Source organism: Cyclopterus lumpus, chromosome 18 (genome assembly GCF_009769545.1).
Source record: "Cyclopterus lumpus isolate fCycLum1 chromosome 18, fCycLum1.pri, whole genome shotgun sequence".
Lineage (NCBI taxonomy): Eukaryota > Metazoa > Chordata > Actinopteri > Perciformes > Cyclopteridae > Cyclopterus > Cyclopterus lumpus.
This window is the reverse complement of record NC_046983.1, coordinates 4,941,681-4,967,357: the sequence shown is the minus strand read 5'-3', so window position 1 is coordinate 4,967,357 and position 25,677 is coordinate 4,941,681. Positions and strand designations below refer to the sequence as shown.

Below are 25,677 nucleotides of genomic sequence, written 5' to 3'. Positions count from 1 at the left end.
TTAAAACCCTTGAAGTCCAAACACATTTGTTTCGAATAATGGATGTATTGCTTTGTTTTGATTTGTTTACCTATAACAAGTGTTGGAAATTCAGAAGTAGTGTGTTGGAATAATTGCATTCTAAATATATAAAGTTACAAAATGCTTTTTAAAAAAATTAGATTTCACAAGGTTTTGAGTAAAATACGAAAACAACTACTCGACTAAAGTGAGTTTAATGCTGAAAAACTTCTTCAAAGCTTAAAATTAAAACTTTATTTCCTTTCAGTATTATTATAAAAATAGGATTCTTCTCTCTGGCTCATTTCTTCATGTAAACATACAAATGAAACACCACTAAATGCTTCAATAACACGAATAATACTTATAAACTTCTTACGTACAACGTCAAATATCCATAGGAAGTTAAAACACGCAATGCATTGTTGGAGGACATGAACACAAACACCGCGCGTGTTCGTTCGGGTTCAGAAAATAAAAGTTTAAAGAAACTCTGCAGAGTAGAGAGCGACGTGGGATACTTTGAGGTCTAATTCTAAAGTCGGACAAACCAGCACCGCCGCTGCAGGACTCCCTAAACTGAACATCACCACAAACATTCAGCAGAAAGAAGTCCGTTTATTTCTTCGTTCACGTGCTACATCTATTTATTCATCTTACAGGTGTGTGTGTTTATTTCTAATAAATGCTTTGAACTTGTGAGGTGGAAGACAACATTTTTTGCAGTTTATTAATTTGGCTGCAAACACCTGTTTAGTTATTTTTATTATAGTATATGCGGGTGCACGTGCATCGTGCATTAATATGAGCTCGTCGCAACGTCTCACATGCTCGTGTGTATTGGTGATCAATAAACTCTGAGCTGAGGAGAGAGAGATTATTATTTTTAAGTTATGTTTTTACAATTACAGCCTAAATCTACATTTGATATAATATACAGTTTGTCCCTTTAATGCAATGTTTCGTGTTGCATATATTCGTATATATCAGAACGTGCTAGCCCTACAGCTGCACCTCTTGATGTTACTCTATTTTATTTGTTTATATATATATTTATATATATATTTATATATATGAGTCTCTGCTTTTTGAATTTTTTAAAGTGTGAAATAAAGTTATTTTATGAGCATTTTGTTGGCATCGTGGCTCTTGTAGACGGAAGATTTCACTGACTGAATATAAAACTAATAGATTTCATATTTTTTAATATCTCACATGTTTGTAAACTTTAAAAACAAGTCACTAAATGTATGTTCTAATTACAATTCACGTGTTTATAAAACGGCCTGAATTTCGTTAAAATGAGTTGTTTTGCCATTCGGTGAAACGGAATTATTGATTAGAAGTTTTTATAAATGCTTCTTTATTCGTATTAAAGAATATACTTTATGAAACAGGCTCAGTGCACCTGTTGTGTGAAACATTATTTCAGTGCTGCACGGGGACTACACGTAAAATATGCACAACGTGTATGACCTTCTGAGGAGGGGAACAAACAACAATATATGTATATATATATGTATATATATATATATTATTATTTTTAATGTATGAATCTAAAAGAGGCCTTAATTCTAACTTAATCTAACTTGACTCCAGTTTCTGATGTCGAGGCCATGTGTGGATGATAAACTCCAATAAAAGGTGCGTAACGCTGCTTGTCCATCACGCTCGTGCGTATTTGTTCTCCTCTTTCCAAGGTTTTATTTAAACTAATCTCCTGGATCGTGACTTATTTTTCTCTCCAGGTCTCCACCACCACCACCCAACAACCCCTCCGCGTGCACCGCCTCCACTTAAAGCAGCATTTATAGCTTTTATACCAAACATTACGCATTTCCACCAACGTATTTCAATAATCACACATGCATGGGCGTGACACAACGTGCTCTGTTATTAAATATAGACACAGAAGCAGCATCTGCTGGGTTCTTTCTGATGACTGCGCTGCACAACGTTGCTATAAATCATCTGAAATGAATCTTTCCATAAATTCACGCTTCCACGGACTCCTCCTCCATGCGGCCAAATGTTTGCCATTCCTGCACAGATTTGTCTGGAGCTTGTGTGGCATGTGTGAACTCTGAGTGGCCCGCTGCCCTCCCCGTGACCTCTGGGATTACAGTAATCTCTGTTGATTGATCTGATTGATCAGATTCATCTCCACAAGGCCGCGATCCAGCCGCACACGGGGAAGAGGGTCATGAGGCTGTCGGTGCTGCAAATAAAAAATAAAATAAAATGTTTTTTTGGCCTGCGGGCAAAAACAGGCAGAGAGTAGATGTGTGTGTTTTTTTTATTTTATAGGCCTATGTGTAATTGGGATTTTGAGTGGAACGGAAATATTATTAGAATAAAATGTGGTGGACGTTTAAAGGAATGAGTTTTGATTTGATCAGGAGAGGAAAAAACACATAAAGAGCCGAGTTTGTTCCCCTGGTTGCAGCGGCGTCGAGCTGGAAGTGCATTCAGATCATCAACTACACAATAATGACTTCATTGGAGGCCAGAACATCTCCTCAAGGCAGAGATGTGTCTAACATAACGTTTCGGAAGTTGATTATGAATCAATTCCACTGACGAAGTCATTCAAAATCCTGACATGGGAAATTAATTAAAAGAGATAAAGAAGTGGTCAAAGAGGACACTGGCTGTGCAGTCAGTTCCTCTGATCAAGTACAAGTATATTATATAATATGATAGTAAGATACTCTATAAAGTACAAAGTATTCATATGCATGATTAGCGATGCGTTATAAACATCATTTGAATGTCGAGATGAAGCTCATTTTAACTACAACTGCATACTTGTTTTTATGCCAGTGAAATATACAGAATATTGATTAACATGTCAACATAAAACTTCCTTTTTTTAAAACTCTCTATCTACATGCAGCATACATCCAGCCGGCCATATTTTGCAGCAAAATCATACGTTATTCCTAAAATACGGTCATCACAGAATGACAATAAAGGTCCTAATACGCTTAAAAGACTGAAATCAAAATATGAGCATGTCTTCAGGGAAAAGTTAAACGTGGTAAAATAAAATCTGCTTTTTTTTTGGGGAGGGTTTTAGTTGTGCATCAGTGAAGGCAGAGCTGGGTGAAGACACTGGAGAGAAGAAGGAAGAACAAGTGTGTGTGTGTGTGTGTGTGTGTGTGTGTGTGTGTGTGTGTGTGTGTGTGTGTGTGTGTGTGTGTGTGTGTGTCGCAGCACAGCAGCAGCAATCAGTCCCCTCTTGTCTCGCTGCTGAGTGCAGCGTCTGATTGACAGTTTCTATTCATCCTCTGTGAGATTAGGCCAGCTGAAAGGAGTAACGACCCATGGCTGTGTGCAGTAATTACGGCCTCGGATAAGAAAAAATAAGGAAAAAACACGGCAAAACTATAATTATATAATCCCGCTTCTTCGTCTTCTCCACAGAGATGCTTCACCTGTAAAGAGGAAATTTCACCCGATTCTGCGGTGATTCATGCAATTATTTATTTCTTATTTATGTATTTATTTATTTTACATAATCTCACAATCACAACAAACTACAGGCTGCACCTTCAACACCATGAACATGGGCTGGTGTGTGAGGAAGATGACTCTGCATATATATATATATATTTATATACATATAAATGGCAGTAAATTACTGATATTTTGTATTTGCAAACCTCAGTTTATGCTTTTCTTTCTTCATCATTTGGTGCTTATAGAACATATTGTGTGTTAACAGGGAGAAGGGCCGGGTGCATCAACATTTCATAAACACAAGACTTGAGGCAAGTGTGTGTGAAGAGGGGGGGGGGGGGGGGGGGGGGGGGGGGACAAAATAACAAAGACACCTGTTGAATGTTTAACTTTTATTCGGACTGTTTTTTCTTCCTCAGGCTTTAAGTTGTGACGCTGTTCTATCAGAGGAGATAATAATGTGCACGTGTTCCTGCTGGTGTGTCCGTCTTCAAAAATACACAACATGCAGGAGGTGACCAATATGAATGGATGAGGGCCTATGTGTTGTTATTAGGTGATATTTTCTGATGATATACTACAGATATTGAATTTGCACGTGTTCTCCAGAACTGTGTTCTCATCTTTTGAAACAGCATTTAGGGGCATAAACAATAATAGACATCCAAACAGCGACACTCAGGTTGCATTGCTCTTCATGGCGGAGCGACGCACGCTTAAATAATAAGTCACCAACTCTATGGTCCATGCATTTAGGAAACTGTCAAATAAACTATAACGATATTTATATGTGACTGCAGGCTTTTGGTTCACAGAAGCCCAAATCCTATCAGATATGACATCCAATATTTATTGAAAACAATATTGGCCCATATAGTTGACCCAATGGACTGCATTTATTCATCATATGTTGCTAAAATTCTGTTTTTAAACATAATATTTATTTTACATATTGTTTAAAATGGCAATCTAAAGGCAATAAACTGCGGTGCATTTTAAAGATAAAAGTGCACGTGCCTGCACCTGTTGTCAAACGGCTGTTTCTCTTTGCGCTCGCGCTGTTTTCGGAGCTCAAAAGTTCGGCTGTAAAAACTAAACCGTGTCACGTCCGCGTGCCCGATCCCGGGTCTGCAGCGCCGCCTCATCCCTCTTATCAAAACGTGCCCCGGCCCGGCGGACCAATCGGCGACGACCTTGCGTGAGCAGGAAGTGACGTCAGGGGCTTCTGCCTCTCTAAAGTGCACCGTGTCCCCACAAATATTCTCCTCACACCGTCGTCTCGGCTCGCTTCGTGCAGGCTGGGTGTTTCAGCCGACCCCCGCGCAGACGTGATGTTTCAGCCGCAAAGCAACATTATAACAACAACAACAACAACAAACAGCTGACACGAGCGCTCCAGACTTTATTTGTGACCATTTCCCCGATAGTCGCCCTCTTGAAGGGCTTTCGACACAGACATCTTGTCTTGTGGACTCTCGAAAAGCAGAAGACCACCGACCTCCCCCCCTTTACGTGGCCACCTCACCACCGACAACATGCCACCGCGGACCCGCAGAGGCAGTCGGTGAGACCCGGGGGGTGAAGTAACAGGCTGCCGCTCCGGACCGACCAGGAGAAACTTTCCTCCCCTGGCTTGTGCCCGCTGAACTGTGACCGCTGCTGTGTGGGCTTTTTCTTTCTTCCTCCTTTTTTTCCTCCTCTTCTTACTTCGTTCCTACGTGGGTGAGCAGCGCGTGCGTGTATTGGTGTCACCTCCCCGCTCCCCCATAGACCTTGTTGCCCCCTTGCACCTTTACAAGCTGCACCATGCATCTCTCCGGCGTCTCTTGGCTGCTATAGTTAAGAGCAGGATCCCGAGGTCCCCCCCCCCCTCCTCCTCCTCCTCCTCCCCACCACAGCTGACTCCCCCCCCCCCCCCCCCCCCCCCAGCTAACTCTGTTTTGGACTTTGGGCCGTGCGTCATGCCGCGGCACCTAAAGCGCACCTCGGTTCCGTTGCAGGACCTCACGGTTCCTTTGTAACTGGATCTACTTTTTGTTTTTTGTTTTTGGCATGCTCTCCTCGTCTCTGGAGAACACTTGCAAAGAGGGGAAGAAAGTAGAAAGAAGAGGGTGAGAGCAGAAGCGACAGAAAGGAGGGCGAGATCAACCCGAGCGCGTGCACCGTCGGGCTACTTGTAGATGTTCGATCAGGCCACGACGATGGGCGATGGGAACCACCGCTGTGGACCCAACCCGCTGTGTCCGGACCGGATGGAGACAAAGTGCCGCGCCGAGATAGGGAGCCGGTCCCCGGTTCAGAGCACCACGGACACCCCGGGGACGTCAGCGTCCACCCCGACGTCCTCCAGCGAAGACGGGCACGACAAACTATTGGGAGTGGACCCTGACTACTGCCGGAGGATCCTAGTGAGAGGTGAGAGAACGACAACAAAACACACTCTGGTTTATTCAAACTAATTCTCCATCTGGGAATCTGTGGGAGTTTCCAGGAAATTGAGGCTACTTTAACTTCACTGCCATTCTTAGGCCATTCAGCCCGGACACTGCAATTACAACTAAAAAAGACAAGATAAATGTACATAAAAGTGGGCCAAAAGGGGAACTTGAGCGTGGAGATGTTTGGTGCTTCTCCCATTAAACTGTGTATAGAGCTGCTGTAAAATATCATGAACTGAGGGAAGTTGGTATTAGTGCATTTATACATGAAAGTGTCTGTAGATGTTAAACAATACAGCACCTCAGGACTACACACACAAAAAAGCTCCTGCTGAGGTAACAATGGGATACATAAATGATTGTAACACCAAACCACACCCATAGATATGATTTTAGAATAAAACAAATATAGAATGAAAGCACAGTCTGCATCAGCTGTGACAACTTTGGGAAAAATACATATGGTTTTGACAGATTAACAATCAAAACAATGAATTAGTATATGAATACTTATTTTTTTTCCAATAGTGGATAATTATATTTAACAAGACCTGAAAGCAGGAAACCAAACAAAAGAAAACGGTTTAAGATCATCAGTAGAAATTCACTCCTGTAGGCTTTTTATCAATAAAGGAGCTGATGGGGGAAAAAACCATCAAAACCTCATTCAGCTCTTCATCGATAACCGCTATAAGGCACACACACACACACACACACACACACACACACACACACACACATACACACCCAGCACACGTGTGTGTGTGTGAGTGTGTGGTTACTTGACAGTAGCTGCTTGCCTTTGTGTGCCAACGTTATGGTAATCAGAATCATATTTAATTTAATATGAGTGTCCACGCCCTCCTGCTGGAGGCCTGCAGCCTCTGAATGACTGTTTTTTTATTTATTTTTTAAATGAAGTAAAATCAGAGCAATCAGAATACAGTTTTAAAATAGAGTTAACAAAACATATTACCATTCTTTTTTCTTTTTTTTATTACATTTTTCAACACAAACTATATAATTATATAGGGGATTTTGAAATTATAGTTGTAAGTCTAAATAGCCTCACACATTTGTATTTGATTTACAGTTGCACGTTCAATTATGTAAAAATAAACTGCACAGTACACATGTGCTATGTGCTTTCAGGGAAGCTTGAAGGGCCCAGTGACACAAAGGAAACGTGTATAAATCTGCCCAGACCTGCAGGTTATTTAAGGTTATTTGCATTTCGGAGGTTCGTAATTATTATTTCAGCACGTAAACAGAAAACCTCAGTGAGGAGAGGCGAACAACTGAATTCAAAATGTAGTATTATGTGAGCCATATTTTGAATCACTGTGAAGTTTCTACGAAGGAGCTTTTTGTGTGTGTAATGACTTCCAAGAACAACAACTCAACAGGATTCCTTCCACTCAAAAATTCCGTAAATAAAATGTAAAAATATAGTATTTTCGGGGCAATATTAATATATTTTTTGCAGCGTAGTATGAAGGTTTGCAGCGGACACAATCAATATGCCGGGGCTATCAATCCGTGGTGATGTGGATATAATGGTCGGTGCACGGCCTGCTAGTATTGAACGTGTGTAGCGGCGTCTCGTGGCATCAGAAGCGGCTCGCGTGAACACGAGAACCACCGATTTAAAATAGCAAAGGACACGGAGGACGTGAGAGGAAGAGACACGAGATGGAAACACGGCGAAGGAGAAACGTGGATGCAGACCATAATAATAATGTATAACCAGCGGCTTCTTCAGAGCGTCGCTCTGTGCCAGAAATCTGTAATAGCAGCTGCATGAATAGTGACAGCAATGTCTTTTTTTACGTGTATTACTACTATTCATTCTAGAGAGAGTGATTGAAGAGATGTATATTAAATCCCTTCTGCTGATCACATGACTTCCGTGTGTTTCTACATGAGCTCCGACAGGCAGGTGTTCATAACGCTGCTTAACGGGGTCCCATCGGAGGAGGACGTGGTCTACGGGAGGACCGGGGCGTGCACCGCTTTTCGGGGGGTTGATATTGAACATTTTGTTCTTGGGGGAACGACGCGCGCGCATGTGTCAGAATTTGTTTTCGGAGCCGATGTCTGCGTGGCTTTCCGCAGAGAGGCCGGGGTCACCGAGAGGTCAGCGTGGCTACACGTACACAGTCGCTGCGTTTCCTCCTCTGCTTCGCACATGTTTACATTTGAGCTCTTATTTTTGCTCGTGAAGAAAAATGTGTGAGTGTGTTTGTGAATATTAGGCGGTGTTTGTTGGCTCTCTGGTGAGACATTACGCAAAAAATATGTATGCATAAAGCTGGAGGTCTCTTAGGCATGTGCCAGTAGGTAGCTTAGGCCTGCAGACGAACCAATCACTGCAGCAACTGTCCATAACTCTGTGATTGAAGTACATCTGTAATAAATGACTAAGAGTACTAACTGGTTTCATTAACTCTGTTAGGCTTCCCATGTTGCAGCAAAAACGGCCCACAGTTTTCCTTTTACGCACTTCCTGTATGTATTTCCGAGTTAAAAAATAAAGGTTGAATGAATTATCATTCCTCTACAACTGCTCTATTGGCTGGGCCGGTCTATAAAGTATCTTAAAAATATTGTGTTAACTTCTATATTACGACGTTTTCAAAGTTGGTATAGTCAACATTTATGTTTATCGCTAACAAATAAAAATACAAATGTAAACTTTGACTCTTTAAGCCGGTAGCCTTCCTATAGAAACACTATGGATGTTCGGTTCAATCAGTTTTGTTTCATATTTAATTCAGGGTTCTTCATATTTTATTGAATTGCATATTTTATGACCCCAAAACCTTGGACAAAGAGGACGTCTTGTCTTCCATTCAATGTGATAAATACGGACAAATATTCCCGGAAACCAAAACAATACAAAGATTTAACTTGTTTAAACTACAGCTTTTGTTCCTTTACAGATAAATTAAAGTAAAAAATGTTTGTGTATATAATAACCTGAGGGCTTCCAAGGCGGGGTGTAATGACGCAGCAAACTAAAACATTTTGGATATAGTTTGTTTTCAATTAGTTCTTCTATTAAAATATGTTCTGATTTTAAATACAGTCTTTGGAAATAAAAATTGAAGCAGACCCTTTAAAAAAAAAAAAATATATATATATATATATATATATATAAAATCATCTGAGGTTAATAGCAGATAGCCAACAAACAACTTATATACAATAAAAAAAATAAAATACAAACATAACACGATTACACCAATAAGACAGAAAACCCTGATTTTAAAAAAAGTACCCTGATTAAGAATTTGTCCTCCAAACCAACACATGTTGTTGTTGTTGTGGTTATTGACGCACAAGGCATATAACTTTGGAAACAGTTGAAAGAGAAGCTTTTGATTGGCTTTAAATTATTAGTCATACAGAGGAATACATTTATGCCAAACTTTGGTGCAACACCACTCACTGGGAAACGCTCACTGGCCCCGGACAGATATTCATGCTCATCGCTCCTCCGATGTGGAGAAATGGCGAAACTGAGCAGCATTCACCGTGTAGTCTATATTTCATCACCATCTATTTCTAAAAAATATTTCTAATTTCCAATAAACCACCCAGGAGCTTTCTTTAATGTTTTTTTAAATGGGGTTTCCAGTTCGACTCAATAAAGACCCTAGTGTCATGTTTAAATGCGCATACTGACGTAGCCTCTACAATCACGTACATGCGGACCAACATTACGCATGTAGACATTACGCAGGCGTATTTGTGGGTTTGATTCATTATTGGGAAAATCTCAACAGCAAACATGAACCTCTCCCAAATATTTGATACATTTCCTTAATATGTAGTTTACACCGTGACGTGGACGGTGTCATTATTATGAGCCACACATTATTGCACAAAAGTGTTATTTTCATGTGTGAACATATAGGCGACATAAAGACAAAGGGGTCTTTGACCACAGAGCACAAGTGTGTTATTAACACTCCCTAGTGCGCGCGCACACACACACACACACACACACACACACGCACGCACGAAGACATCCACTCTCTTTAAAACCATTAGCCATACTCATTATTATTTCATCCGTTTGGCACAAGGCAGGCCTATAGATTCTCTCCATCCACAGAAAGGTAGAAAGGTGTGTTCATCTTTTTTTAACCCGTTGAAAAAGTGACACCATTTATATTTTGTTCGTGAGTCACAACAGTCTCGACTGGGAACGTTCTACTGTTGAACACACAACGTAAACAGCTGTTGTTGTTTTGTTGTTGACTTTATTTTCGTTTCAATTTTATTCCGAACAGACGCCAAAGGCACCATCCGGGAGATCGTCCTGCCGAAGGGCCTCGACCTGGACCGGCCCAAGCGCACGCGCACCTCCTTCACGGCGGAGCAGCTGTACCGGCTCGAGCTCGAGTTCCAGCGGTGCCAGTACGTCGTGGGCCGCGAGCGCACCGAACTCGCGAGGCAGCTTAATCTCTCCGAGACACAGGTAGGAGGCTAATGTTTGGAGAAAAACGAAAAAAGTTGTATTGGCAATGAAAACGAGAACAAAAAGGAAGCTTTTTAAAAACGTGTTCAACGAATAATGAAGATACATCAAATCTCTCCCGAAACATTTGTCACCCACTAAGCTAACTAGCTTAGCCACCAGTTGCTAGTTCAGACATGCAGCTGAATAGTTTTAATAATAAAGTGTTGGTAGCAGTGCTTATTTGCCCAAGTCAACGTTGCGGGTCATTTTTCGAATTTTATTTTCCCATATTATTGATTGGGTGACAGGTGTGTTCAATTGGTTCCTCGGCCAATCAGAGTTGAGGAGTAGAAGAGCGGCCCGCCCAGGACTCTGCTCCGCTTGCAAAATGGTCACATCCGGGTCCGAGGACAGGCTGAACATGTTTACAATCCAAACCAAAAGATGATAAATGTATGAAACCATCTTTTTGATCCAATGGATAATCATAAGGAGCATAAAGTGTATATCAGCCAATGACAGCGCTTTTGTGCACGTGCCAAGGGCCTTCAATGTGCTTGACGCCTTAATGGCCTTACAGGCTATAAGAAAAAAACTAATTACATAAACAAATATTAATAATGTATAGTACAATATTGCATGTGTGTGGCAGCATAATTAATGGGCAAACTTAAAAATATACGCCTAAAGCCAGAAGCCAGGAGAAAAGCCCCCCAAAAAGCAAACTCATTTCTCCAATTAAGGCTACTTCTACTTAAATTAAATGATAAAAGTCTCCTCGCGTCAATGCGCACCACCAACAACCCACGGTGACGCGTCTCCGTGCGCAGTTCCGTGTGTTTGTGTTACGTGAAAGGAAGCTGCGGCCCGTCGGTGCATCCGGGTTCCTCTGTGAACACTGCTGACATTTTATCATTCACAGACCGCGCGCGCGCTCCATCCTTCTGCCCAACCCCTCTGCGTGGATTGTGTCATCAGTTACGCGCTTATTCACAGACTATATAGCCCATAATACCGGAACACCGCACTTTTGTATGGCATGCTAACAGTGATTTATTAAGTAATAATGCAAAATGATGTTATATAGGCTCAAACCAGCATAGTGTTCAACAACATGGGCTCTTAACTTGAATATGTGTCAACACGCTGTATTGGTTTAAATAATAGTAATAAAATCCGTGTTGTACTCTGGAAATGTCAGATTATATTTGGGGAAAAAATTCGTGCGATAAACATACATCCTGCGATTTTTTTCCCTCCAATATAAGTCATATTTTACACAGTGTGGGCCTAAGAAATGCAAATTTTTTGTCCTGAAACCTGGCGACACGTTGCCAACAACACTTCAAATACAGATCGGAGGTAATAAAACCTGCTGCATGCCTCTCACCACATCTTCCCACAAACGTGTGTAGACGACCCGTATAATAATAATACAACATGTAGTTATAGGGTAGCCATATACGGGAAGTTGGAGACCGGCTTTCAAGACGAAAACCTTTGAAACATAAATCCACGAATTTGAGTTTAAAGTAGGTCAACTTGAGCCCGTTTATTGTGATGTCAACAGTGTGTGAACCAGGAGGCAGCTGGAGGCCTTTTGTGCACACGCGGACTTCAATCGCCTTAAAACACTTGTTGCATGGAGGTTTACGCATGGAGGACACCCACATTAATATCAAACCAAACATCTAGTGGTGCGTGCGCGCGTGCGTGCGTGTTTCTTCGGGGGAACACAGAGCAGCCACTGTGCCCCTCATTAGTGCTGACACTAGGGGTGTTAATGGGCGGGGCCTCAGCTTCCTGCTGCTGCGGAGGAGACGCTGGGCCGCAGCGGATTGGCTGAAAGGAAACTGGCTGACCTTCAAGCGAGAACCAAATGTAAATAATAAGTTTCCACAGTATAATGGCGTGGAACACTGTTTTCTTTAAATGCTGCGTGCCTTTTGAAGCAGCTTTTACGCGTGATCGAAATGCTTTTAGTCGGCGTCACTCTTCTTTCTTCCGATTCTCTCTCCATTCCTATCACGCAGCATCACAAAAGGAAAGATTGAACTCTCTCTCAGTTAAACATGTCCCTTTTTAAGCGAGTTGTTGTTGTTGTTGTTGTTTTCAGGTGACTTGCATGCGTGTGTTGGTGCTTTTTAGTTCGCTTCTCAAGGATTTCACGGGCTTTAAGTAATTTGATGTTCATGTTCAATTTATAGCTCTTTTTTTAACAGCTTCTACAGGCTTTTTTTCTTTTTATCTATCAATCTCTCCATCTCTCCATCTATCTTTTTACATTATATGTATTTGTCTCTACTCTCCTCGAGGCCTTTCGCTGATTGCCACGTTTTTAAAGCACCGTGATTTCTTCTCGGAGTTGGAAAACAATGGATTTCAAAGCAACAAAAGGCTGGAAGCTGGAATACCTTTTGAAAAAAAGATGGTTTAGATAGAAAGTTTAGTTTTTGAAAAGTTGAATCTCCTTTTATTCCGATTGAATTCAGGAATTGCGATCGAAACATTAACTTTTGTGCCGACCTGATGATATTTTGATAATCCGCTGTTTCGTTTTGTTCACGTTTTAAAAAACCTTTTGCACAAACACAAAAACAAGCTGCAAACAATAATAGCACAATGTTGTTGTTTATTATTGTGCCACACTCTTACAACTCATGGGGGGAAAAATCGTAAACAGAATTAATATTTTCCTTGTTTTCAACTCAAATCAAGTGGACTTTTTTCGTCGGTTTCAGAAACATAATCACACAGAACATGATTGACGCATCATCTGACACCTTTTTTTCTTCTTCACAAACTTCTTCATGAACGTGACAGGCCTCTTTATCTGTGAATGAAACACAAATACTAATTACAGTAATATGGCGGATGGGATCGTTAAGTGTTTTTTAACAATGTTTGGGGATTTGGTTACTGACCCGCGGTGTAACTCCAATTAGTTTGGTCAGGTATTCAAACTGATCACGCAATGAGGCAGCAGACATTGGAAACACACACGCAACATGCAGAAGGGGCCATCGAGACTCTGACAGAATTACAGAAGCAAAAGTGGATCAAAGTCTATTTTAAGAGTATTACAATTAGATTAATCTTAGTCTCCAAACTATCTCGCCAAGACGCGCAGAACTTGGATTAAAAATATGAAACTGGAATGATGTTTTTAAATTATGCCTTTTCCAAATCTATTTCAGGCGCAACTTTTATGGTATTTTTTTTTTTTTTTTAGACTATAAGCATATTTTCTTCATAACTAACGCACACACTAATTATATTATCAAGTCATCATTTAAATATACACCTTTCAGCCTCTTCCACACAATTAAAGCGTTTGAAGTGCATCTTTGCTCGGATCAAACGCAAATATTTCAAAGTAAAAGAAAACGGACGCGTTCAAATCCACTTTAATTAAATGTCTGAAAGCTGTGGAATAAACGCGGCCATGCTTTGGCACACTGACGCGTCTGCGTCTCTTATGGCCGCAGCATCGCGAGAGGAAACCTCCAACTCCTGCGAGAGTTGGACTGCACGACCCGGTTACCAGCTCGGAGCTCTCCCTTCATCCCGTCAGGTGGGAAACACAGCAGGGGGTCGGGGTTAGCGGGGGCGCGCACACGCACTGAAACTAAAACAGTTAGGCTATACCTTCATGATCAGTTTGCTCATGGATGGTCACCGATCACACAGGTGGATGTTCAGGGATGCTCTTATTGTAAAGGTACATGTTTCCTGCACGTGGAGGTTCATTAATATCATTTGGTGAATCATACTTCACCTTTTCATTGTAAACGTCCTTTTATGGCTCTTAAGATGTACCTCGGGGTGATCAAATGAAAAAAAAAAAGTGAGGATATTTCTCCTGTTTTGTTTACATTTATCCGAGTTCCACCATCTAAAAAAAAGGTGTCAAACTATACTTTATTTTTTCGAGTTTTTCTTTTTTTCCGCACCAAAAAGACAAAAGCTTTCACACATTCCTGGTGTCCGGCCGGCTCCGACGTGGTTTGACAGTGTGACTTCAGGAGGTTTCGGGGACACCACGCTGTGTGGTCACTCTAAGCTCTTCCACGTCTCCGCTGCCATTGTGCCAGTCCATTGTTGTACGCAGCCCTTCCACGGAGAAGCTATGGGTTTAATGGTCTCCCTGCTCTGTTAAACTGGTTTTTAATCCTGCGGCAAATGGGAGAGAGCACAGTGATGGAATCATGGTTAATCTCTAATGTAAAGCTCGGTGAACAATGCACACATGGGAGCAAATGTTTGCAATTGTTGTGCTTTTTTTGTCCCAGTCTGAGGTTATTGGTTTAATTCTGCTTTAATGGGATGGAAGGGACCGTGCAACTGGGTTTTAAAGTCTCACAAATGGCCTGCACTCGACTTTTAGCTGAAATCTTCAATATAAATTATATGAATGCAGGACAGCTGTTGTAGTTTTTAGAAGGAAACAGGATTTTCTCATGTGAAATGCCCCAAAACACCAAAATATGCTTTAAAAAAAAAAAAAGATATCACACAGCTGCCTTAAGTTAAACGTATACAGTTGTTACTCACAAATATACACAGATTTTTGTGAATTTAATAGGATCCTGAATATAAAAATATGAATTCATGAATACTTTCGGGACATTTATGTGGTTTCTAAGCACACACACAGACAATTTGTGATTTTAGAATGAGTTAAGGTGATAAATTCACTTAAAAAAGTAAAAGAAAACCACAACTTGATCATCATACCCTGGTGTGTTAGAGATTTAGTATGTGAGAGTTTGTATTTGTGTGTGTGTGTGTGTGTGTGTGTATATATGTTGCACTGCATGAGTGACTTTCATGTTAACACCCTCAGAGCAGTTCACATAGAGTTGAGCAGGCTCTTAAACTTTAATCGTTTCTTCATCCAGAAAACACCTGCGTCTCTCAGGTGGTCATTGTAGATCTGTTTATGGGGGGGGGGGGGGGGGGGGGGAGTTGACATTTCAGTGTCTAAAACTTCCACTTTTTGACTTAAGAGCTAAACTAAAATGACACCTGCTCTTAGAATAGAGACATTTTATACAGAATATACATCAAAGTTCTCTAAAACGTCGACATGGGGCCAGCAGGGACGAGAAACCTTTAAAAATAATAATAATATATATATATATATAAAGGCATTCATTATGTGATTGTGGTCATTGCGTCAGAAAGTGTCGGCGACCTTTCCTAGTTTACCTGCCGAACACATCACGTCTTTAGTTGGTGTGCTTGTGCAACAGGTGTTCAGGTCGTCTGAGGTCAGTGTCCCACTTGCTCTCATGTCCTGTCTGCTGTCTTTCCTCTTATCAAACAGGCTGCAGCACAGTTTAGTGACGGCTGTGAAACTTTACAAAGACGCTTCTTCTGTAGCTGTCGCGTATTCATCTTTTTTACCTCGTTGTTTTCTGTAACTCAGAGGGAGAAAGAACACGTGTTGTTACGAGAGAGGCTCAATAAAAACAATGCGATCTTTATGTGACCTCTAATAACCGTAAGTCGAAATTCCCCGTTTAAGAAGTTACATCTGCTCGTGCAACTGGTCTCGAATGTAATCTGGAAGCAACTGTGTATCATCGTAGTGGGGAATGGACACAGGAGAACACTACGGTCTGAAAAAAAAAATGGAAAAGGGACCAAAAAAAGACGATTGTATATAGGAAATGTGTGTTTTCCAGCATGACGCAGTGTGTCTGCGTGCGGTGAATGTCCCCGTTGTGTGTGTGTGTGTGTGTGTGTGTGTCGACGGGCCAGACAGACGTCGTCTGGGCCACTTGTCTGGAGCGTGACGTGCGGCCCTGCAGATGGAGAGCGGAGAGGAGGCGGCACAGTGCGGGGATTGTCCAAACACTCAGAGTGTAGAGAAAGAGAGAGGAAGACACACACACACACAGACGGACACACACACACACACACACGGACACACACACGCGGACACAGACACTTGCTGCTTTGTGCTTTCAGCTGACATGTTTTGGTTGCGTAAAGAAACAATGTCTTTCCTCTTTACTCCGCGAGGGCATCGTCCTCAGAACGGGAACTCTTGTGACGGTCAGGAAGAAACCGGCGAGGCTCTGATTGTCTAATCAGTTGATTGGACGATCGGTGTTTGACATATTTAGCAATTAACTCGTATTTGCCTATGTCCTTAATCACTCTCTCAATCTGAATTGACTTGTTTCATCAGCGTCTGGCAGAGTGAAGTGTGTGTGTGTGTGTGCGAAGCCAACGATTGTGTAATTTTTCAAACATATGGAGGACCATAAAATCCTTCAACTGAGGTGAAAACAGGAAAATCAGCCACATTGAATACAAGAGGTGTACACACACACACACACACACACACACACACACACACACACACACACACGCACTCAAGTCCGTAACTTTGCCATCGTGGCCAAAATGTAGTCCACGAGTAAATGAATGTGTAATGCAATTAAACTGTCAGATTACCTGTGTGGGAGCTTTCAGTCACCTGACGGTGGAGAATCCTCACCATCCTCTTACAAGGGAAAGTAAAAGTGCATAAGTATTTTAGGCAAAGTTAAAATATAAATCTGCCTCGAAATAGATTTAAAAAATGACACGGGCACATATAGAAAATGTCCAAATATTTAGTCAAAATCACTTTATTTATCATAACCATATAAAAAAATATAACATTACAGTCAGTTTACGTTCTATGTAAAAGTCCCACATGCCGTGTGAACAACATTATGTTATAATGGATGTGAAGGAGCTTTTTGTGGGAATGTTTGATTCGATATGTCTGTCTTAATTAATAACGATAGCAGTTTTGGGGTGGTCTTTCTTTCTTTCTTTCTTTTACAAAAAGAAGCTAATAACCATAACTGTCAGATAAAATTCATCGTTCAATATTTCCCTCTGAAGTGAAGCAGAGTAGAAGAAGACTTTAACTTGAGTAAATGTACCGCTGACAACATCCTGAATTACAAATTGGCCTCAAAGCGCGTTACCATCCTCATAGGAGCTCTTCTGTCCTCATACTATGGAGCCAGAGAGGGAAAGAACGAATACATCGGGCGGCAATTCAGCCGCACACATTGGTGGCCTCAATTGAATGGTCTTGGTGAACTTGTGTGCCCGAGATGGGAGTGTTTACAGAGCCGGCACAGACCAGCCGTACTCCCTGCAGCAGGAAGTGCAGTCCACCTGCTTCAAGTCGGGTTAAGTTTATAATAAGCTTGCGAGGCAACATTACAAAACATCTCACGGTAAAGTTTTCCACGGCCTTCCAATCGAGCGACCACAAAGCTGCTGGCGTCCTCCCGGTCGGCATATTGCTGACGATGTAATCCACGAGCTCTCGATATCCTTGTTAATTGCCCTTAACAGGCGATTGTTGTCAACACGTCTTTATAACTCATCCCCGAGATGAAGTGAAGCTTAATTGAAGTGCCTTGATCAGGTGGCGACTGGAACGTATGACTCGACCTTGTGCACTGAAAACATTATATATATATATATATATATATATATATATATATATATATATATATATATATATATATATATATATATATATATATATTTATGTGTGTGTGTGTGTGTGTGTGTGTGTGTGTGTGTGTAGTGTATCTCTCTATGGCTACTACCCCAGCTTCATATTAAACCCTCAGTTCGGGTGAGGAAACACCTTTTGAAAACCTAGGAGTGCTCAGGGAGAGGATGGATCCCTCTTCCAGGACCGACAGTCATGGGCCGGATGTTGTGTGTACGGAGACAGAATATTGGAATAAAAGAGCGGAATTGTGAAACCTCGTCCTCGGGTTTCAGGACCTCCTGTGTCTTGCTTTTCTCCAGCTGTGACAAAATCCAATATGATTCCTAAAAAGAACAAGAGCCCGAATGTGATTCGAGTGACTGCGGGGTGACATCCAAGAAACATCATGGACCGCATTCAACCCCCCGATGATACTCCGTCTGCGAATGCGTGCAGCACATCTCTGACATCACGGTGTGAGAAGGAAGGCGGCGAAGGCTGTTATGTGGACCCGGTGGGGGTCACTGGGACGTGGGCGAGCGAGGGCGCTGAATGGATGGAGGACAAAGGGAGGGGCGGAGGGAGAGGGGCGGGCCTCATGACGGTCCCAAGTGCTTTTGCGTTAAGGAGGATTACGCAGACATATCTACCAGCGATTCTATAAGACGGGGTTAACCCACGGCTGAACCTGCTCGGACATGTGCCGCAGTGATGGAGGACCAGAACGGGTTTATTAGGGCAACGTTTGACAATGGAAGGGGGGCGGGGGGGGGGGGGGGCTTTGAGGATTTAGGGTCATGGTACAATGCGATGGCGGTGGTTTGAGGGGAAGATGTGTGTAAATGACTTTGAAGAAGCAGAACCGCATGACGTGATGATTTTACAATCCCAACACCGGCCGATGGATTGGAAGAAGAAAAAGACGGGTTTGGGTCAGTTTGTATGGTTTGAAAGTACACAATCCAAGCTTTAAAACTAGTTAGTCCATTCTTAAACCAGTTTATTACTTCAAAATCCCAATTGCGTAAGTCATTGGTTCCTTCAAAGATGGCGACCGCCGGTTGGTGAACTCACTGGTTTCCACTGGTGCGCCGCATACAGTCGAATGGCCGCCTGGTACAGTCTCCCTTCACCGTGTGCGGCGGCTCATCACATGCCTGGGATCAGGGGGTCTGTACCGGGTCACAGCGGGACCACCGAGCTGCCGCAGGGGTCATGGAAAGTGTGAAAGACTGTCACCAAGCGTCCATCTTAAAGACTTCCCCCCCGGACAGCGTCACGCGTCACATTACATGTTTTCCTTAATGCTCTCCATCCATATCCATATAGATCGGTTCAGCTTTATTGCAATGCAGTAAAGTGATTCAAAACAGGGGGATGGATATAAACAAGAGACATGCATATACGTCAACAAATAGCGTGTTTATTTCAACTTTTAACATGTCGGGATGGAGCTTATCTGATTTATGTTATGGACACGTATGGTTGATCTGTACGCTGCGTCTTGATCTGGCTTAACCTCTCTACCTCCAGCCCAGTTTGCCTCCGCTCTCTCTCTTTGCAGCTGTCCGTATTCACAGCGCAGGCCTCCGATTGGCTGCCCTCCGCCAGACCGGGGCTGTGTGTTCATGCATGCCGGCCTGATCATCTCTCCCTGACCTTGAGTTTACCCCCCCGCCCTGCATGCATTTACCCCGACCCTCTCTTCTTGATCCCCTCCCTTGTGCCTCGTCGTCCTCGTCCTTCACCCGGTGACGTCTCTCACTTTGTCCTCTTGCGTTAAAAGCTGCTTCTTGCGTCCTTAAATTTGATGTATTTCCAGTTTGAATCAATCTCATCAGACAAGAGACAGTTTCATTTGATGGTTACATGTGTATGTGCTTGCCTGTGATTAAACAACAAATTAATTGTTTCAGTTTAGAGAAAAAAATACATTTTAAGAATGTTTTTCTCAATATTCTAGACTCCATTACTTCACCTGTAATGATAAGATTACAATTAATTAATTAAATCAACTTAATTTCCATCTACACAGAAGTACAGGTAGTTTATTTGCTTCTTTTTTTAAAAATGTGGCAGCTCTATAGTGAGGGGGGAATTGTTCCACAGTATGGGAGCTAAAACATAATTGGTCTTGGACAAAGGTCACATAACTTTGTGTAAAAAAAAAAAATAAATCCCATCAAAAGACCAAAAGCAACAATGAATTGATCCGACTACTAATCCAAAGCCTGAGCCACAAAGCTCAATGATAAAAACACATTCACGTGTCACACCGGTGCTGCTGTAAATACTCACTCCAGCACCAAATGTGTATTCATCCGCAGGTGAAAAATAGTCCCCGACAAATGCATAACTTTTGCTACAAACGACAGAAGCAAGAAATCATATATGTGTTCTGCATTTGTAAAGATCTTAATCAATGAGGTGTGGCCACGTGGATGGAGCAGCAACACTCCTTTTCTTTACATTAAATCAATCGCCACTCAACAAAATGAGTTTGAAAAGAGGACAATCACGAGTGTTCTTGCCCTAAAAACACAATGACATGGATATTGGTTAGTCATGTGTTTTATATATATATTAATATGATTATGTCAGATCCATCCTTCCGCCAGTCTTGGTTTTGCCCTCCCCATCTCGGTCCTAACCTCTCCACCTCTCAATGCTCCGGCCTCGCCCCGGTAGCCCAGAGTGCAGCGGGGCGGGGTGCAGAGGGCGAGTCCGGGGCAGATGCAGGTCACGCCAGATCCAGATCTCCCTTGGTAATCTCTGCCCCAGCGCTGAACTCTGGATCCCATTAAAAAGGATTTACATCCAATAGTGTAGATGTACCAAAGGCAGCTTTGCTTTCTTCTCTCCTCATCACTTTTCCACCTCTAATAAACTCCCAGTAAAACACTCGCAAGCTATTTATTTCTTTCCCCCCCCCCCCATGGATAGGAGGACTTAGCCCCTCCCACAGCACAGGGGGTACAAGGAGAGGGATTGGTGGGGAGTGAAAGCTTTTAACGTGTTTGGCAGGCGGCGGCGCATGAGTAAAACTCAGAGAGATTTCATGGAGGTTGTTTGTGAGCTAACGAGGAAGAAATATAGAAGCAGCTCCACGGAGATCATTTCTGCTGCTTATCCCCTCCCCCCCTTTCCCCTCCCCCTGGTCTCCAGCTCCTCGACCCCCCCACCCTCTGTGCCTCTTTTGGGTTTTTTACAGTAAGACTTGCTCTCCGAGCTGCTGGATCCTCTCCGATCCCATTATTTGTGTCGTGGTCAGTAGTCACAACTATGATCTCGCTGGCCCCAGAAGCCCGTTGAGCCTTTGCAGAGCAGTGATACTATAGATTATGTCCACACAGTCCACCGCTATGTTTGGCTTAATAACTTATAATTAGGCTCTTTGTCACGCCGGTGTTTTTAGAAGATTATCTGGTGCCAACTGCACGAAGGTGCCGCGGTGACACGCCACAGACGAGGAGAGAGTAGAAGGACCGCGGAGAAGGCGTCCGATGACGACGCCGGAAGTGGTTCTCCTTGAGGAGTCTCAGGCTCCACCCAACTGTGGTGATGGAGCACCTTCCATGCAATTACACATCCCAAAAGGTGCTTCTCAGAGCAGGAACAGCACAGATCAAATACAAAAATAAATAATTAAATTTAAAAAAAAAAGAAGCATAAAATAATAGACGGCAATAAAATATAATTTTTCAGACTTTTTTCCAATTTTTTGTAAATGTCAAATAAACTGACTAAAATTGATCGAAAATATATTTAAAAATTACATTAATAAAAATGTAAATGTAAAAAAAAAAGAAAAGTATCACCTCAGGACCCGTTGCTACGGTAACCAAGTGATTTAGTTGCTCAATACCGACCAGATCAACCTCAGTGTATTTAGTGTAGTTTTCCCTAAATGTAACTGTACAAGTCAAATTTAAATTAAAATGCAGCACCGTCCATGTTTACCAAAAACATGTAAGAGAAAAAGTAGTGAGTGGATTGAGCTTTTTAGTTTGTGAAACTGTGTGTGTGTGTGTGTGTGTGTGTGTGTGTGTGTGTGTGTGTGTGCGCGTGCGTGTGTGTGTTGTACCTTCATGCAGGCTATACGATCCTTTACAAGTTTACGCATTAAATAAAGAGTTTCCTTCAGTCGTCATCTTCCGATCAGGGATTAGATTTAATGGATTTCTACGAAAAATCTCAAAGAGGCTGATGGCACGCTATAAATAACTGATGGACAGTTATTTATAGTTCTGGTAAACTTACTGTATGTTGTGCACAAGTGAAGACGTGTGGAAATTAGAGGAGAGATAAACATATTTATTTGTGTGTTGTAACAAACATGTACTTTGTTCTTTCATGACGTCGACCTTTTTTAATAATGCAGCCATAACTCTGGTTTTAACACTTTAATCGACACCACAAAGATGCGATTGAACGAATCAATCGGAAGCTCAAAAGATCAAACTTAATAATGTAACTTATGATATATAAAATGCCCCGAAAATCCCTGATTCTCGCTACTCAATGGGACGATTTGCAGTCTGTTTTATTTAATTGTAAACTGAAGATGTTTGAGTTTAACAAATCAAGACATTTGTAGACATTACCTTGAACTTCAGAAAACCAGGATGAGCATAGTTTCACTATTTTATGACGTCATTTGATGATGAAAGCGATGATGATCACTGGTGTCAATTATTGTGAATAAGTGAATATTTAACTCAGTAAAAAAGACAGTGACCTACTTATCATACATTCCCTTTATAAAGCTTACAATGCTGAATAAGCCAGAACAAAGATTGGTTGCATCTTTGTGCAAGTTTTCTCTCATTTTGTGGGTGATTTTTAAATGTATTTATGCCCTTTTCTTTAACTGCGTATCATCAGACGGTGCTAATATTTCAAGTAGAGGACACTGAACGCCCTGCACGCCGCGGTGAAACTCAGTCAGGATCGTATACATTTTTCATGCGTGCGCTTTCCTCTCGGAGGTGGGCTCTCCGTGCAGCGATCTGCCGTGACCCCGGCGTGCCCTCCAATCGGCATCCCACCAAGCCCACGACTTTTCATGCACACGCTATACATTAAAGCTGCGCTCCATAAATTAAACAAGCCCAACAAGGACATGCAGAGTTCACTGAGCTTTTTTTTTTGTGTTCTCAATCTGCTGCGGGTGGCGTGAGAGCAGATTATGACATTTTCTTTTTGTTTTTACCTTTTTTTAAGCTTGATTTATGACTCATTTGCATACGTTTTTTTCAAAGGCTATATTTAGGCTTTTGCACACACGCACGCTATTACCACCCGGATGCATATCACCGCCCTGTTAGGGCCTTGAAGTGTGAGAAGAGGTAAAGTGCACGGCACCAACCGTGATCAAATGTGCAGAGAAAAACAACAGAGTTGATCCAATGGCTGGTGCCAGGGGATCACTGCTCCTCCCGCCCGGGTTTATGCGCGTTTGACTGCTTTACTGCGGAGGTGTGGCGTGCTGTCGGCGCTCGCAGCAAAGATATGCATCAAGCAAAGGTCACAAAGAGGTCAGCTACACGTAAAAGGGGATAATGTCAGGACGAGTTAGTGTGTGTGTGTGTGTTGGTGAAACGTCAGTGATCTGTTGTGATGTTAAAAAGATGCTCAAGTCTGAGACACGAGTGATAAAGTGAATCTTTCCTCCTGGTTGTTTCAGGTCAAGGTCTGGTTCCAGAACCGCCGGACCAAACAGAAGAAGGACACCACCAAGGATTCGGACAAGCGCTCCTCCTCCTCAAACGAGTCGTTGGCCACCTGCAACATCCTGCGCCTCCTGGAGCAGGGCCGCCTCCTCTCGGGCCCCATCCCGCCCAACTCCCTCCTGGGGCCTCCGCATCTCAACGGCTCCCTGCTGAGCAGCCCGGGCGGAGGCTCCTCCACCTCTCCGGGGATCAGCGGCGGCACTCCTCCCAACTCCCTACCGGGGGGGACTTTCGGGCTGTCGCTGCCCTCGCTGGGCAGCACCCCGCCCTCACCGCGGCTGGGCATCCCGCCGCCGCACTCCCTGTGCTTCTCCATGCCGCTGCTGGGGGGCGCTCATCACGAACTGACGTCCGCCTACGGCTGCGGTTCTTCAGCGTTTGAGCCGTACATGCGGCTGGACAGGAAGGAGTCCGATCTGGGGGGGAAGAAGACGGTTTCCTAAGTAACGTGACTGGGACTCCTCAGAAGTGGGGGAAAAAAGGAAGAGACCGGGTTCCTTGTGGCACCATTTTGTGCCACAGAACTGTTGGAAACACAAAATGGTGAAAAAAAGAAACGCGTGAATTTTTGCAACAAAAAAAAAGGCCGTGTGTGGTTTTTTTGCGTGAAACCTGACAGACCGATGTTTTTAATCACCACTCTCTTCGCAGTGGTTTCAAGTGACTCTTCACTTTTTTTGTCCAGTGAGTTTGTGTGTGTGTGTGTGTTTGTGTGTGTGTGTGTGTGTGTGTGTGTGTGTGTGTGTGTGTGTGTGTGGTTTTCTCTCTATACAGGCCTTCATTTACTGTTCAGGAAAAAAAATACTTGACTTAGATGGTGCAGATTGCATCGGAGTCTGAATGAGAAGAGAGGTAGGTATCGCAAAGACAGTCGTTTGTACACATTTCAGTACAAATGTTTGATTTTAGTTAACGTGCTATCACAATATGGAAGAATCAGTGAAAAAAAAAAAAAAAAAAAGAATCGTAGCATTTAATATCAGTCTGTTTGGTGTCCAGCAGTAGTTTTTTTTTTTTTTTTTTTGTAAATTCTTTATTTGGTTGTGTCGGTGTATGAAAATAACCCGTTGTAGAATCTGGACCAATGGTGCAAAAATCACATATCCAGAATCTGATGGTTTCAATATAAAAGAACGCGATGAGAATCGTTGTGGACGGAGCTTTTGGGGGGGGGGGGGGGGGGGGCACACATGGAGGGGCCACACTCTGAACCCAGATCAACTTTCCAATCTTTGACTCACTGAAAAGTCTTAACGGAAGAGTTTAAGACTTGGAGATTTCCTTTTTTTTTTTTAAATGTATTTACAGAACCAAACTTGTGAAGGCCGGAAAATGAATTCACGAGTCCGTTAGTCGCCAGTAGATCCAGAGGTTTCTGTTTTGAATTGTGTTTGTATCAGCGTGGTTGAGTCCAGAGCTGCAACGATTAGTTGATCAATCGATTAGTCCATCGACGGAAAACTTTTCTTTTTCATTTAACAAGCAAAACATTGTATTCACTCCACTTCCAGCTTTGTCATATCTGACAGTAATTCACCTCGGCCTCTGACAAATTGTGATTTTCCCTTTTTTAAAAATTTAAACACTTCCCCGACTAAACGATTAATCGATGGCGAATCGTTCGTTGCAGCCCGACTCGGACGAGAGGGATTCGCTGCTGTTTTACCCCAACGCTCATTCCTCTTATTCATAAGTTGCCCAATTTATGGCTTTGCAACATCACACGTATCCGTAAATCACAAGAAATGTATTTTTACAGGAGTCTTCTTTTTTTTTTTTTGCCTGTGTGCAACACACTTTTAGGACGCAGCGTCACATGTGAAAAGTTGTATTTGTAACGATAATTTATTTTTCTTCAAATTGGTAATTTGTGTGTTTTATCAGCGTCGCGTTTCCCACTTTTGATGTTTTATGATGACCTTTTTGGCTCGTTGGAATGAAAAGATTTCCTCCGCTTGCCCCTCATTGAAAGCACTTTATGTTTGTAGGTTTTCATTCATCCTTCTGTATCTCCCCTCCATTAACTCCCCATTGAGAAGCTGACGCTAAGAGTCAGTT

The 25,677-nt window shown here is 42.5% G+C and overlaps 1 protein-coding gene across 1 annotated transcript; it reads left to right on the top strand.

Moving 5' to 3' along the window:
- The first annotated feature begins 5,642 nt into the window (after window positions 1-5,642).
- Window positions 5,643-24,342, top strand: vax2 (ventral anterior homeobox 2). The gene is made up of 3 exons (XM_034557289.1): window positions 5,643-5,877; window positions 10,199-10,386; window positions 23,574-24,342. Exons 1-3 carry the CDS (start codon window positions 5,643-5,645, stop codon window positions 24,060-24,062), a joined length of 912 nt encoding a protein of 303 aa, XP_034413180.1. The 3' UTR covers window positions 24,063-24,342.
- Window positions 24,343-25,677: the final 1,335 nt, after the last annotated feature.

Bases quoted from the DNA above. Each gene is read 5' to 3' on its own strand.
- vax2 (XM_034557289.1), top strand. From the start codon at position 5,643: ATGTTCGATCAGGCCACGACGATGGGCGATGGGAACCACCGCTGTGGA. The intron at 5,878-10,198 runs GTGAGAGAACGA...TATTCCGAACAG, and splicing joins CCGGAGGATCCTAGTGAGAG to ACGCCAAAGGCACCATCCGG. The intron at 10,387-23,573 runs GTAGGAGGCTAA...TGGTTGTTTCAG, and splicing joins TTAATCTCTCCGAGACACAG to GTCAAGGTCTGGTTCCAGAA.